Source organism: Dermochelys coriacea, chromosome 20, assembly GCF_009764565.3.
Source record: "Dermochelys coriacea isolate rDerCor1 chromosome 20, rDerCor1.pri.v4, whole genome shotgun sequence".
NCBI classification, from domain to species: Eukaryota; Metazoa; Chordata; order Testudines; family Dermochelyidae; genus Dermochelys; species Dermochelys coriacea.
This window is the reverse complement of record NC_050087.2, coordinates 3,332,801-3,348,721: the sequence shown is the minus strand read 5'-3', so window position 1 is coordinate 3,348,721 and position 15,921 is coordinate 3,332,801. Positions and strand designations below refer to the sequence as shown.

Here is a 15,921-nt window from a genome sequence, read left to right as displayed (position 1 = left end):
CTGGCTTGTTTTGCTCTCTCTTATTACACTGACAGCCTGTGCAGTCAGGGCCCCTGACAAGCCACTGTGCTAAGTCTGTGCCCTCCACAGCGTCCTGTGGCTGTGAAACTCCAGAAGGGAATTCGCTTGTCCGATTAGTTGCATGGTGGCTGTTTATCTGGATACATCTGTTTTCTGCCCAACTAAGGACGTTCACCCACTAATGGACCCAGCGGAAGAGTGAATTTTCACCCAGTTAAACTAAGAGTGAAAAATATAAGTGGGAAATAATGTTTCGCAGCCATCTAGTTACACCTATTTTTCCCTCCTCTTCAGAGGATATTGTGGCACAAGTTGGCCGATCGCATATGATTTTAATCTATTTCCTGCTCCGCTCCCTTTATTTAGCAGACATAGACCTAACACAATCCAGTGGCTGGAATTTGAAGCTAAACAAATTCAGGCTGGAAACAAGTTGTCAGTTTTTAGCAGTGAGGGTAACGAACCATTGGAATGACTTCCCCAGGGCTGTGGCAGATTCTCGGTCACTGGGGATTTTCCCATAAAGATTGAATGTTTTTCTAAAAGAGATGCTGTAGTTCAAGCGGGTGATTTCAGGAAGGTCCCAGGGCCCATGTTACACAGGGGGTCACACTAAATGATCAGAATGGTCCCGTCTGGCCTTAGGATGGCTGACTCAGAGCAACAGGGCTGGAATAATCTGCCCAATGGCACATCTTTCTTGCTTAGTACCATGTGGCGGTCAGACGACACGATCTAATGGTCCCGTCTGGCCTTAATCTGGGAATGTATCCAGCAGCCAGGAAGGCTGGCACGCCAGTGACCCCCCTGCCACGGTGCGGGAGAGTACATGCTATGCTCAGCCCTGCTCCCCAGAGCTGGAGCTCCCCCGGATCTCGGGTGATTGGGTGACACATTTTGGGCTGAGAGTCCTGAAGCGTTATAAAAGCGTTACTTCGAACCAGAAGCACCCGAAGTTGTTGAGCAGGCAGGTATGGTGGAAATGGGATGGCAGCCATTTAGTTAAACCAAGGGAAGCAGAAACATCACCTCCTGCTTCGAAAGACTTAGTCAGTTTCAGGGTTGCCCCTTATTGAGGGTTTAAGACTTGGCAGGTTATTTAGCATGCGGGCTTGCAGAGGCAGAAGCGGGCTGTGTAACTGCTCGGCGAGATTTCATGCTAACAGAGGCTAAGTGGTCCGGTGGATTAGCACAATAGCCTTTCTCCTCAAATATGGTGGGGTCAGTCTCAATTAAGGTCTCCTAGAAAAGAATAATTTGTTGCCCTCGCACCGACAAACCTCTGCTTTTGCATGTGTTACTGCTGGCTCCGAGAATTTGCATTTTAGCCGGCATGTCATTGTGATGGCAGCAGTTTAATTGGCGTTGATGAAGTGAGCGGCTTGGTCGCACGTCAAAGTGCTCGTGAGATGCATGTGGTGTTTCTTTGTATTTCAGTCTAATTCGAAGCTCAAGCTGGTCAGGAGCCTGGCAGTGTGTGAAGAATCCTCCAGCCCCTTTGTGGATGGGCCCTTGGAAGCCCAGGTAGGCCAAGATTTATCCAGGTCATAAAATGTGAGAGCTTCTTTTCAGTGCTGGTCCAAGGGAGAACTGCTTCCAGCAATGGCTCCATTTCCTGGGTTGCATCTACAGTGCGAGCTAGTGGTGTGATTCCCTTGCTTGTCTGCACATTCTTGCACTAGCTGGTTTAAATAGCAGTGTAGCCACGGCAGCATGGGAAGTGGCAGCAGAAGCACAGCTGAGCCGTGCCGAATTCAAAGCCCCCTGAAACCAGGATGCCAGGCGCCGTGCTTTCACTGCTGCTACCCGTGCTACCATGACTATCCTGCTATTTCTACTCACACTGGCTCGCTGATCAAGACAAGCCATTTGCTTTGTGTACAAAGGCATCGTAATTAACAACTTAACTGCCCTCCCCAAACAAACATGAATCCGAGCACAGCATATCCAGTGGGGTCCCCCAGGGATCAGTGCTGGGTCCGGTTTTGTTCAATATCTTCTTCAATGATTTAGATAATGGCCTAGAGAGTACACTTATAATGGATGTGGATGATACCAAGCTGGGAGAGGTTGTAAGTGCTTTGGAGGATAGGATTAAAATTCAGAATGATCTGGACAAATTGGAGAAAGGGTCTGAGGTAAATAGGATGAAATTCAATAAGGACAAATGCAAAGTACTCCACTTAGGAAGGAACAATCAGTTGCACACATACAAAATGTGAAATGACTGCCTAGGAAGGAGTACTGCGGAAAGGGATCTGGGGGACAGCTAAATATGAGCGAACAGTGTAACACTGTTGCAAAAAAAGCAAACGTTCTGGGATGTATTAGCAGGAGTGTCATAAGCAAGACACAACAAGTAATTCTCCCGCTCTACTCCTCTCTGATCAGGCCTCAGTGGGAGTCTTGTGTCCAGTTCTGGGCGCCACGTTTCAGGAAAGATGTGGAAAAATTGGAGAGAGTCCAGAGGAGAGCAGCAAAAATGATGAAAGGTCTAGAAAACATGACCTATGAGGGAATATTGAAAAAGTTGAGTTTGTTTAGTCTGGAGAAGAGAAGACTGAGAGGGGATGTAACAGTTTTCAAGTGCATAAAAGGTCATTACAAGGAGGAGGGAGAAAAATTGTTCTCCATAACCTCTGGGGATAGGGCAAGAACCAATGGGCTTAAATTGCAGCAAGGGAGGTTTAGGGTTGGACATTATGAAAAACTGCCTGACTGTCAGGGTAGTTAAGCCCTGGAATAAATTGCCTAGGGAGGTTGTGGAATCTCCATCATTGGAGATTTTTAAGAGCAGGTTAGACAAACCCCTGTCAGGGATGGTCTAGGTAATACTTAGTCCTGCCATGAGTCCAGGGGACGGGACTAGATGACCATCGAGGTCCCCTCCAGTCCTGTGATTCTGTGACTTAGCTATCAAGTGCATGGTCCCTGATGCTGCTCATGCCAGCCGCTGTGTGTGGCATCTGAAGAGCCACAGGACACGTTTGGGGTGTTGAGCTCAATAAAGTGCTGTTTTGCTTATTTCTAGGACATTATTCAGTTGCATGTCAGCTGCCCCTTGGACAAGGAAGAGGAGAAGTCTACAAAAGATGGGCCCGAGAAAGAGGAAAAAGACAAGAATAAGGAGAAGGCACCAAGGAAAATGCTCTCTAGAGGTCAGTGCACTGGCGTGGGGCTGCAGGAGCCTGCTTCCTGGGTTCTGACAGCCAGGACTCAGCCGTTAGTGTAGGGAGGCCGATCTCCGTTAACTGGCACGGTCCTTTGGAGATTTGTTGCAGGGGGGAGCATTCCTGTAACCTGGAATGTGCTCTACCGGACACCCCAGTGCTGGATGGTCTAGGTGTAGTAAATCCTGCTTCAGCATGGAGGGCTGGACTAGCTGACCCCTCAAGGTCCTGTCCAGCCGACATTTCTATTACTCTGACATGTGGCTTCCTTTTATGGTCTTGGAGATCTGGATGTTTTTGAATGATACAACTACAAACAACCCCACCCCACCACCCCGGAGGGGTTCCTGCTTTCAGTTTCTCTTTGTGAAACTCACCAATAGAGATGGGGCTGTAGAGGGGGTTTGGGAGACGTCCAACTCAGAGGCTTTATACGAATCCCTTTTTAAAAATTTCAGAACATAAAAGTGGTTGAAAGGAGCAAAGTTTAAAATTTGCATCCAGAGAGCGAATCATACCTGAAATCCTGCCGCTGACAGTCACTCTTCTGCCAGCTCCACTGTGCTGGGGCAGGTGGAATGTCCCGTACAGCTTTTCTGCTACCACTTAAAGAAGGATATTCATGGTGAAGAGACCTCTGACGTCTAGGATACAAAAGTAATTCACATGGAAGGCTTCTAAGCATCCACGTTTGGCCACAAGAGGGCATCCCACTAGCACTGCCCGGGGGGGTGGGTGACCTGTTTAACAATGTAGTGGCGGGAAGGCACTGAGAACATCGGGCTCTTGCAGATTTCTTTTCAGCCTCCTTAACTTTTGCATGAAGATTTTTACTTCTCTGAATGTTAAATAGATTTTTAGAATGAAAACGTTCCCTTCTCTGATTGTTGTTTGCAATGCTTTGCAAACTGTTTTATTCTGGATCTTTGTGAGTTCTTATAGGGCCCCGGTGACCAGATCATCTGATGTGTATTCATGTTTTAATCTTCCCTCTGCCCCTGGGGGTTTAAGGAACTATCACTCCCTCCATGTTACAGCTAGGGAAACTGAGGAACAGAGCAATTCTGTGACTTGCTCACAATCGCGGAAGGAGTGTGTGGCAGAACCAGGAATTGAACCCAAGTATTCTGGGTCCCTGTCAAGCGCCGTAATCACAAGAGCAGTCTCTCTTCCTTTTGAATGGCTGTGACGAAGTGGGAATGTTCTTAATGTTTTCTCTGAATACTGTGTGAGTGACTCAGTTTCCCCTATGTATTTCTTAAGTATCTAGGTGGTGGGATAAAGGTGTATGATTGTTGCAGAACCCTAGAGGGCAGGGGTTATGGTGTCTGCACAGAGAATGGCCGACCCCCTGTCTCCTGGCAACTGATGGCCTGGGCCTCTCCCCTGCAAGATGCCAACTGAAGGTGTTGGAGAACAAAGAGATCAGGTGGCCTCCTTGCCCTAGAAAGTGACAAAGGCCAGAGGAGGGGCTGGAGGAGGTTTCAGTTTGGAGCTGGCTGGGGAGACGGGGGGGGGGGACCCAGAATCGGCGTCTGGGCTCCCTACCCCCCAAGATGGACCTGACTGAGACGTCCTGTTTTCTGTACCTACAAGCTCTGTTTTGGACTGGGTTCCTGTCGTCTAATAAACCTTTTGTTTTACTGGCTGGCTGAGAGTCACGGAAGTGGGGGGTGCAGGGCCCTGACTCCCCCACACTCCGTGACCAAGGCTAGTAGTAAGAATCTTTAAACTGATAATCTAGGGCTAATTTATCTAGTTCTAAGCAGAGTCAGCTCCATTGACTTCAGTGGCTTCATACGCACTCACGCTGGCAGTGACTTTGAGCCCTAGAGTGTGGCTCTAGGAATCCTGTCACTTTCCCATTTGTGCTGCCTGTTTTATGGATAATTGTGTTTCTGTAGTATTTAGAAGCCCCAGTTCTGGATCAGGACCCATAGCGCTAGGCTCTGAATACACTCTGAACAAAAAGACAGGACACTTCCTTTAATCTGTTCTGTTGTTGTTTCAGATTCCAGCCAAGAATACACAGACTCCACTGGAATAGATTTGCATGAATTTTTAGTAAATACACTGAAAAAAAATCCAAGGTAGGTTGCAAGATGGCAAAACCACCAGTTGATTGAGCGGAGGGAGGAAGATGCTGTTAACCGGTGCTCCACACTCCAGGGATTAAGGGAAGGGTTTGCACGACTGCAGACAAAATGGGGGGATGGGGGTGTGTGGTGGGGCTGTCAGAAATTGCAAACCCCCAGTGGTGGGTTTCACATCTTGGAGTTCAGGGGGACTTGTCCCAGAGTAAACAGTTGATAAACCCAGGCAGGAGGAGCAGTAATTTCATTATTGCAGGCTAGTGAAACAGACATGCTTGTACATTATGGATTCAAACCAAGGGAAGGAAAATAATTGGTTTGAATACAGGCAGGAAGGGACCCTTAATTGCTCTAAAATCCTTCCTCTAAATAGCTATCAAAGATTTGTCTGGAGAGTGCCTGCCACAATATCAGTAATAAATAATATCAAACTGAATGCCAAGCACTGATTAGGCATAAAAATAACAAGCTTGTGTTTCTATCCATATGGCCACCACTGGCGCAAGGATCCCAGAAACACAGTTGTCATGCAGCAATGGATCACCTTGAACGGAAAAACTTGACTCATCATTGATTATGTATTTTTTTTATACTCTGCAGCGGAGGGAGGGTGAAGCCTGTAGATTTAACAGCCTGGAGCTTTGCTAATGCCAGGCACTTTCTGTTTCTCAGAGGTAGAGGGGGTGTTCATCTGCAATTATGGAAGCGAGCTGCATTCTTTTCTCCTCTTCGAAACGTGATTTATTTATTTATTCTTCTCTTCCCCACTTTTTCTGGACAGGGATCGAATGATGCTGCTAAAGTTAGAACAGGAGATTCTGGAATTTATTAGCGATAACAAGTAAGTGGCCAGCAGAGTTTGCATGAAGCGAAGCTGGCTGGTGGCTTGGGAAGTAGGAGGCTCTCTCACTCTGACGGGACGAGAACAAGGCTCACGCATATCTGCTAAGAGAGCTGTTTGAAAACAGCCTGCTCCATCTGCCATGCTCTACGGTTCCCATTGCCACCAGTCTGAGCACTGGACAATATTGAATGTGTCTGTTTATCCTCCCACAGCCCTGGGCTGCAGGGCAGAGCTGTTCCCCCGTTTCACAGATAGACTTCAGGATGTGTCTTCATTGCACAGTTAACCTGGGTGTCTGGCTTCCTGGTCAGCCTAGCCTGCGTGCCAGCATCCCCACAGCAAAGCCCTCTCCGCATTGCTGCGTCCCTAATGGTTCTGCATTTGCTTGGGTGTGGCTTGGGGCATATCCAACGAGTCTTTGTGCTGAGACGCTCTAGGATTCTTTCCCAGTCGCTTGTGTCAATGCCAGGGTAACTTGTCTGCCCTTTGCGGGAGGCTTCCTGGGGGCATTGGAGGACTATCCGCACTTGAGAGACTTAGCCACTGTCCTTACTTCAAAATGGGTGGGTTCCAGCCAGAGTTAAAGTAGACTCCAAACTCTCACCCACCCTCCTAGCCAAGTAAGCTTGCCTGGGCTTGAGACACCTGGAAAACGCAGGTCAGAGGTTTGGCTGGACGGTGGGTGGCTTGGGGTTAGTGACTTGCCCAGGGTCGCACAGGAACTCTGTGGCAAAGCAGGGCGTTGAGCACAGATCTGCAGGCCAGCCCCTGGCCCGTGGGAGACTGGCTCCTTCCTGGGCCTGGAAAGACTAGAGCCTTTTTCTGGCTAGCTGCTGTTCAAATCCAGACCAGGTCGTGGCGACTGAAAGCACCAGTCCCAGGGTTCCCTGGGCCCATGTCACAAAGGCTGGCTCAGCTGTTGGCCGGAGCTTATGAGCAGAGAAGCCTGGGGGCCAGGCAGACCTGTTGCCCTCTCTCCCCCAGAGGTGCTTCTTGCAGGGCAGAGCTGGGGCAAAGTGGCAGGGGCAGGCGTCTGGTACTGGTGCCGCCCCCTTCCCTCCCCCTGCACATCTGGAGGTCAGAGCGAGAGCTGACTGCCCAGCCCTGGACGTGTCCAAAAGTGACCCTTTCCGCTTTGTTTGTTTGAAGGGTGCATTTTAAAGATGCTCCTGTTATGGTAGGGCCCCCTCTAAACGGGGCTTGAGATTTGAAGCAACAGGGATTTTCTAAGGGTCAGCATCAGCTCAAGTCAAAATACAAAGTGCTTTTCGACCCGTCCTGCTCCCCTCTCATTCCTGCCCAGAGCCCTTGAGAGCACCCGTCCCTCCAGGGGCGCTCCCACCCTTCACACAGCCTGTGGCCATGGTCAGGAGCTGTCGTCGGGAGCTCTCAAATGGCTTTACACAGGAGATCGTGGTGACAGAACTCCATGCTTGACCCAGCTCCCATTGGAACCAGCTTCTGACCTGAGGCCCCAATCCAGCGAAGCCACAAAGCACGTGATTAAACTTAAGCGGTGTCTTGGAGAATCGGGGCCAGGGCTCATAGCTGGTCTTTCTTCCCTGGGTCCCGGCTCAGCAGCGTTAAGCCCGTGAGCCATCCCACCCCGGCTTTGGCTCATGGAGTCACTGAGACCTGAGCACGTGTTTAAAATGCTTTGTTGAATCAGGCCCCTGATCCTTCTGGGCTGAGCCCTGTTTGCACCAGGTTAATCTGGTCTGTTTAATGCCATCTGAATACGCCTCTGTTCTCAGCAGTCAGGTCAAGAAGTTCCCTCAGATGACCTCATATCACAGGATGCTCTTGCACAGGGTAGCTGCCTACTTCGGCATGGACCATAACGTTGACCAAACTGGGAAAGCCGTCATTATCAACAAGACCAGTAACACCAGGATGTAAGGAGAGCCCTGGGGAGGGCTGGGAAACCCCTCCCAAGCAACCCCCTCCGTTCCCCATCCCCAAAGCACTCCTGGGATATTTCACAGCCTCATCCCGACAGGCCTTAAAGGGGTGTGGGTATGGGGAGGAGGGAATGAAGGAGGAGGGAAGCCTAGAGACCCACCCTCCCAAATCCAAGTGCAGACATGGGTGTCAACTTTCTCTTTCCTTGAATGCACTGACTCCCCAGCCCGCCTGCACCAGGCGGGGCGATCTGACGGCAGCTTGAGTCTCCCAGTGGCTTGCAGCCTCAAACCTCTGCCCCGACGGCCTCTGCCTCACACGCCTGGCCTGCCTGGCAGCAGAGTAACATAGGGAAGGTTCCCGTTCACCTTCGCCTGCCCCTCGTGACGGCATCTTTCCTCCCCGCAGCCCCGAACAAAGGTTCTCCGAGCACATCAAAGATGAGAAGAACGTGGACTTTCCACAGAGGTTCATCCTAAAGCGAGACGACGCCAGCATGGACCGGGACGATAATCAGGTGGGTTTGGGGGAGAGGTGTCCAGGCCCTTCCTGAAAGCTGAGCTTTGCTCCGTGTTTCTTGGTGTCTTGGTTGCCCGGGAACGGGACCCACCGGGGTTTTGATCAGTGAGTTTGGGGACGTTCCTGCTTGCATGGGAGCAGCTTTAAATCCCTCCTGGGTCCGTGCTGTCACCTTCCACAGCTACTCCTGGGAACTACCCCAGAGGACCCCACCGGCTCTTCCAGCAGCTGGGGCATAGGGGGTGGAAGGCAGATCCCCAGGCACTCTGCCCCAGACTGGACCTCAACCCGCCAGCAGTTTGGCTGAATTTAAAAAAAAAAAAAAAAAGCCGTTGCTGAAATGATCAGCAGTGAAATGGTTAACAGCCGTGCCAGGGAATTGTCCTCTTGAGCTTTCAGAGTTCATAGGCCATGAGTGGGGCCCTTCACCTCTGCTGTTTCAGGGGCTGTTTGCACCTCCTCAGGGCTATTGTTTCAGGCTCTCCCCAGATGCAGGCAGGCAGAAGTGCATCTGCTGATGTTGCATTCACGGTTTCAAGCTTTTCTTTGCAAACCAAAGAGCTGAAGCGTGGTTCTTTTTAAATTAAACCTGAGATTCTGGAGCCCAGCTCTGCAGCAAGGGGGCTGGGCCACGGAATCCCAGGAATCCACAGGGCACTGTCAGATGCCCACCAGTGTCCCGAAGGCTGGCAGTATGGGCTCTTGCATTTTCTACACTAATGTTGGTCGGCTCTCTGTTTTATCAGCTGCACCCCTAGCTCCTAGCTGTGAGGTGGAGGCACGAGCATCTCTGCAAAGATTTCCTCTCTCCCTGTAGCGATCTGCTCTGTGCTTCCTGCTTTTTGCCCCATGATGGGTCCCTGTCTTGGGAAAGACCCAACTTTTTCTCCTGCTCTTCAGCCGTGCAGCTGTTGCTGCTGCATGGGTTTGTTATAGACCAGGCCTTCCCCTTCCCCTAGGGCAGCAGATCACATGCGGGGTTCGCTTTCCCCTGGACAGGCCAGATCCAAAGGCCAGAACCAAGTGGAGCCACGAGCGTTTACCTACATGATGGGGGCAGGGAGCTGGCTTTCCTCTCACCCCGGGCTTTTCCCCTGGAATCCTCACCATGTTGCCAGGCAGGCTTGGCTCCCAGGGTGCTACAGGTCCCCCAAAGGCCATTCAGTAGCGACAAAGTCACCCCCAACCCCACCAGGGCTGCCAGACAAGTAAGCAGCATCTCACGGGCTAATGAAATCAGCAGGGAGCCTTCACTCAGAGGAGTGGTGCAGCCTCCATGCTCAGGGACCCCTCAGCTCCATCTCCACACTGGTGGCTTCTAGGAGCCTGAGCCCTCATGCCAGGCAGGCCCGTTCTGCTGCTTCGTAGCCCTGCTCAGAGTTGGCTTTTGCTGCCCACCCTCCCCTTGCTCACCTCCTTCCCGCCTGCACTTGGGATGCCAGCTACAGACTGGAAGAAACAAAACTTGATGAGAAACAGGTATTCTTCATAATGAGCTGTCTCATGCTCCTCTCTGTGGTAGCCCTTCTCCTTCCAGGAGCACCCTTGGCATGTTCTCATCCCTTGCTTGGATGCTTGTTTTAGATTGTTAGCTCCTTGGGACAGAGAACTGCTTTTTAATGTGAGTGCAATCCCCCATCTTCTTATCATATAACCATTAGATCCCGCCTGGCTACCATGCTTCTCATGAGGCTTGGATCTTTGAGTCCAAGCAACAGGGTGTGCAGGAGGGGGGAGGAACTTTTACACTTTGAATTTTGCAACCTTGCTCTACCTTGCCGTGGGGCTCTGTTTCGAAGCAGAAAGGATCTAATGGCACCAACCACCTTTAGCACTGGGATACATCTGCACCGCACTCGGGAGGTGTAATTTCCGGCTCCAGTAGACATACACGTCCTAGTTTTCATCCGGCAAGATCTCTAAAAGTAGCATGATGGACTAGCCACCCAAGCGTAACCCTGTTTGAGATCCTATATGGGTGGTTAGGGCTGTTGCAGAGGGCTTGCTATTTTTAGCACACTAGCTTAATCAGAGCTCGCATGTGTCTGTGTTGCTGAGCTGGAGGTTTTACACCTCCCAGCAGCTGCGTGGACGTTCCCTTAGAAATGGAGGTATGCGCATTCCAGCCACAAGTGGCATCTGCAGTTGTGATTTCTCTCCAGTCAGCTGATCCAAAGCAGAGCTGGGTCACGTGCCAGTTAAGACCCCCCCAAGTGTTTCCTGCCAGCAGCAGTCGTTTGGGGCAGAGCCCTTGCCGGGTTATCAGAGCACCATGCAGACCCCGGGCGCCGCATTGCGATCCGTGTGCCACATCGCTTTCCTGTGCTGCTACGCTCAGGGTGCGTGGAGCCAGCGTTAACCAGCCGAATTCTGCTTGTCACTCTAGATCAGGATCCCATTGCAGGATGGGAGGAGGAGCAAATCAATAGAAGAGAGAGAAGAGGAGTATCAGAGGGTCAGAGAGCGGATATTTGCGCGAGAGGTAAGGCTGGCTGCTAGCAGAGCTTCCCCCCTTCTTGGTTCTCAAGGTGCTTTTTCTTTGGAGCCCCTCCACTCCCTAGCCAGCTGCCCCTCTGCCCCACTCTGCACTTGTTATAATTTTGGCATGTGAATAGATGTATGGGCTCAGGGGGTTGGATCTGGCAGTCAGTTTGCCATTTCACTGACCTGTCGTTCTTGAGCGCTGGATCAGTGTCGCTAGGTTAGAAACGGGGGTCTGACAGGTTCTCCCCAGGGCGCCACCTGGAACTGGGATACCACTGAGCTCCCTGACCCACCAGCCTGGGCTCCCTCTCACATTGTACTGCTGTGACAAGCTGCAAAGCTCTCCAGCCTGCACTTTCACCAGCATTCACACAGGTAGGAACACACCCTGATGCAGTTACACACAGGCTTTCTAACCACCAGCTTCCCAGCTTGGGACCCCAGAGCAGTACCGTCCTGCCCTGGTCAAATCTGGCCAGTATACGGGTTTAATACCCGATCTGCCTCTCCCTCAACGTGAAGAGAACAATGAACACTTGTAGTAACCAAGCGGAGATTTTCCCCAAGCACTTCAGTCAAAGCTCATTGGTTTAGATTAAAACAAAAACAAGTTTATTAACTACAAAAAATAGATTTTAAGTGATTATAAGGAATAGCAAACAGATCAAAGCAGATTACCTAGCAAATTAAAAACACAAACTAAGCTTCATATACTAAAGAGATTGAATATGAATTAGCAGATTCTCACCCTAAGAGATGATAGCAGCAGGCTGGAGATCCTTAAGGGCCAAACTTGCCTTGCTTTACAGCTTGGAATCCCCAAGTGATTCATTCACAGGCTAGAAATCTCTTTAGCCTGGGTTCAGCACTTCTCCCAGTTCAGTCCTTGTTCCTCGGGTGTTTCCAGGAGTTGTCTTGTGTGGGGAGTGAAGAACCCCAGATGATATCACTCCCCGCCTTATATAGCTTTTGCATATGGCAGGAACCCGCTGTTTCGAAGTTTAGTTCCTAGACTAGTCTGTGGGAAAATACTGACATCCCAAAATGGAGTCCAACACCATGTGGCCTGGTCACATGTCGTTGTAGAGTCATGGCAGCCATTACTCACAGGCTGTTTGGAGTGTTCTCAGGAAGGCTCAACAGGTGGGAGATAAGCTTTTCCTGAGGCCTATTGTTCTTCTTAATAGCCCATTGCCGAGTGGGCGTTACCCAGGTGTAACTATAGTACAGATTCATAGTCAATATCCATAACTTCAGAGACAAAAATGATACCTGCGCACAAATAGGATAATCGTATTCAGCAAACCGTAACTTTTCCAATGACACCTCACAGGACGTGTCTTGCATGAAATGCATCCTAATTATGCTATAACCATATCATAATAGCATGAATATGAGCTGCAGTGTCGGGGGCGGGGCACCAAGTTTTTTTGAAAGTGGCTGGTGATTCCGGGGGCCCCACTTGAGACGCCTGCTTTTTAGGGAGGGTAGAGCACCCAGCCTCTGGGAATCCAGCCCTTTTCAGTCGGCTCCAATTGGGTACCCAAAATTTCCTGGCTCCCGTTTCTAATTTAGCCATGCTGAGCTAGCACATGAGGGAATACTGACCACACCCATGTGTCTGCGCCTTCCAGAGTGTTAGCGGGTATATTTCTTTCTTTTGTTAAGTGTCCAGCTGAAGTGGATGTTGCTCAAGGAATTTGATCCCTGGAGGCAGCTGGTGGAGGTAGCAATCCGGACCCCTGGGGGAGGTTACAGGATGGAAGTGGGGTGAGAGCGGGGTCAGTGCAGTGGTGTGATAGAGGCCGTGCTGAGCCGTTCCTGTTAGCAGCATGCTCTGGGCAGGATTCTTGTGCCAGGACAAACGGGAGGGGTTGGATTTAGTGACCGTTCCAAATGCTAATCTGCATCTCGGCTGGTTAATAGCCTGCCTGCTCCCCAGCTACATGCAGCTGCAAAAACCTCCTGGCTTCACCTGCCATGCCCCCACTCCCTCCGAGGGGTCCCGGAACACTGAAAAGACACCTGCTCCAAGCCCTGCTGGGAGCTGCCAGGCTTCTGGCCAAGGGGAGAGTCCGGATACAGCGCCCCGGGAGCTAGTCAGTGCTACTGGCCAGTGGCCCAGGGGAGTCATTGTCTAGTGACCCTCGGGAGACAACCGTGTAGCCTCTGGCAGGTGGGGCTGCGTCTGAGCCGTGTGTAGGAAACCGAGCGACTGAACACACAGTGTTCATCGTGCCTTGTTGGGAGCCACGTGCTGAACTTCAGCAACGCTGCCGGGTGTGAGCCACTGACGTGATAGGCAATGTGGCAAGGCCAGGGAGTCATCAGGACTCCTGGGTTCTCTTCCGTGTGTGACGGAGAGCAAGTCCCTTCTTCTCTCCATGCTGCGTGAGCTACTTTATAGACCAGCACTCTCTAGCACAGGGGAGAGTTGTGGGCTAAGATCTGTGAAGTGCTGGGACATCGTGGGGAGGAAGGAGCTAGAAAAGGTACCTGATGCTCCGGTGATGGGCCTGGAATAAGGGCAGTCCCGTTCCGAGCCCAGCCCTGTCTAGCCGACTCCGTGTTCAGACGTCCCTTGGTTTGTAATGTGCCAATACTGCTGCCTTATCAATTATTTTCCCTTTTCTTTCCTGCTCCTTGTCTCCACCCTGCCACTAGACCGGTCAGAACGGATATCTAAACGACAGCAGGTTAGTACCATCCAGCATGCTTCATGGCCACACCTGTCACTTTCTCAGGGGAGGCCATGGTAACCCTGTAACAATGCTTTTCTCTGATGTTAACCAACAGACTCTCCAAGGAAGGCTTTTCTTCTAGCTCTCACAAAAGGAGGCAGATTTTTAGGTACCTCTGTGTGGTTTCTTGCGTACATTGTTCCGCAGAGTGAGCTCGCCCCATGCATGGCTGCTTGTGGAGTCCTTTGAGTCGTATCTTTTGCAACATCCATTGGTTTTTTTGTCTCCCAAACTAAATTGCTGCGCAGTCGTATTTGCTGATTCATTCCAAACGAGGGCTGAAGGGTCATGGGGGAAGGAGGGGAGGCGAAAGGCTCATAGGATCACAACATTTCAGGAGCCACGCGGCCCCACCTGCGTTCTCAGGGTGATAAACCCCAGCTGTCTAAACAGTGATCAAAGTCACATCTCATCACACATGTATCCGTGTTTCGTCCTCGTGGTGGTGGTTGGACGGCTGAGCCCTGGCGGTACACATTCCCCAGGCGTTGCTGCAGGGAGCCCAGGGAATCCACTTCAGCCGTATTTTCTATTGATTTCTTTTAATGGACGGATGGTTCCGTCTGATGAAAGGAGCCAGATTAAGAGCCCTAAGGGCTCTCTGCACCTGCAGAGCAGACAGGCTAGGCCAGGGCTGTGGGCGCTTGGTGCAGCGTTCCCCGTTTTTGAAGGTGGTAAGGAACATTTGGGAACTGCTGGCCTAGGCAAACACAGAGCTACATTTCCTCCAGCAGCCGGAGGGTGGCAGGAGGAGGCCTCTAGGCAACAGCTGAGTCTGCATGGCCTATTCGCACCCCCTCCCTGTCCCTGGGAGGCTGCAGGTGTGAGTCCTGCTTGTGGCGGGGGCTTTTCGGGGGGACGACAAAGTTTCAGAAGGGCCTAAGGACTTTGGGGCCTACGTCCTCAGTCCCGCAGGCCATGGCCCTTGTTTGCGGGGAGCTGGACTGACCTGGCGCTTGGTGGTTCAGTGCCCGGCTCTGTCTCGCTCACTCCCCTCCACTAGACCTCAGGGCCCCTTGGGCACAGAAGCCGAGCCCACCTGTCATGCGGCGCCGTGGTGGCATCTCAGGCTGCTGTGCTTGCAGCATGCTCAAAAAAGCGCATGGCGAGAAGCTGAACAGCTGCTTGGGATTAATCTTTATCTCCTCCCATGTTGTGTTTCCTGTAATCTGGGCTTTCCAGCACCACCACCAGGGCAGCAGCATTCGGGGAGTGGGTGGGGGGCTGGAGCATCAGGGCTGCGGGGAAAGGGCAGCGGCAAGTCCCCATGCTCCTTAATGTGCAAAGTTCCAACGAGCCCTACGGCCGTTACAGAACGTTCTCTTCGTGCTGTTAATGAATAAGATTCACTGCGAAGAGCACAGTGCTAACGAATGCCCTTGGAGCGCTAGCTGTAGTGAGACTAGCTCCGGGCGCGGCATGAGACGGCACTGACAGGCAGTTGCTGTGTGGCAGGGTTTGGGATGTGGGTGCTGCGGAATTGCTCAGGGTGTTAGCAAGGGAGAATATGGGACCTGTCCACCTGGAGGTCATCGGGGGCAGGTCTGGGATGGCTGGCAGGTGTTCTCATCCAGCCAAAGGAAGCAACGGGGCGGGGTGGGGGCATTGCGACAGAGGATTGAATGGAGACACAACTCCCTCCTCCATAGCTCCGAAAGGGTTCCCCTGTCCCGAATGGGATGTGAGGGATGCAGATAGGAGAGTGGGGTGTTGGACGCACGTCCGACCCCTGCCCTTGTTGTAATGGGCTCCCACCAGCATGATACTCGGCTGTTAGAAGCAAAGCAACACTCCGGTTCCCCGGCTGTCGGCCAAGCGAGGGCCGCGGAGGGCACCGGGTGTGGTTTTCAGAAGCTACATCTGCTTTGCTTAGCTGGTTATTTGCCCCCACTGTCCTCCGAGGTGCTGCGGCTTCACCAGTCCGCCCCCTCTGCTGTAGACATCGAGCTCCCACTCCGACCAGTGGGTCGTGTGCAACGTATATTATCGCCCCACGGCTGGGAGCGGGGGAGAGGAGGTGGGCTTTGCTCTGGAGCCTGCATCGCCAAAACACCAGCGTGGGAAGCAGCTGCAGCTCGGGGCGGGGGGGGGGTCCCGATCAGCTGGAGCTGGTGTTCTAACGGGTCACAAAACTCAATGAAAGCCCC

The 15,921-nt window shown here is 51.7% G+C and overlaps 1 protein-coding gene across 19 annotated transcripts in view; it reads left to right on the top strand.

The window, feature by feature from the left end:
* Positions 1 to 15,921, top strand: part of R3HDM2 (R3H domain containing 2) — a 106,096-nt gene that overhangs the window by 66,546 nt on the left and 23,629 nt on the right. For 14 of the 19 annotated variants that reach the window (XM_038378819.2, XM_043506549.1, XM_043506550.1 and 11 more), the window contains 9 exons: positions 1,459 to 1,545; positions 3,053 to 3,179; positions 5,203 to 5,281; positions 6,066 to 6,125; positions 7,883 to 8,023; positions 8,439 to 8,547; positions 10,936 to 11,031; positions 13,698 to 13,729; positions 13,830 to 13,883. In XM_038378819.2, the coding sequence (XP_038234747.1) occupies positions 1,459 to 1,545; positions 3,053 to 3,179; positions 5,203 to 5,281; positions 6,066 to 6,125; positions 7,883 to 8,023; positions 8,439 to 8,547; positions 10,936 to 11,031; positions 13,698 to 13,729; positions 13,830 to 13,883 (785 nt within the window). The remainder of the gene's footprint in view (positions 1 to 1,458; positions 1,546 to 3,052; positions 3,180 to 5,202; positions 5,282 to 6,065; positions 6,126 to 7,882; positions 8,024 to 8,438; positions 8,548 to 10,935; positions 11,032 to 13,697; positions 13,730 to 13,829; positions 13,884 to 15,921) is intronic. The other 5 variants (XM_038378817.2, XM_038378816.2, XM_038378810.2 and 2 more) reach the window with 3 other exon arrangements.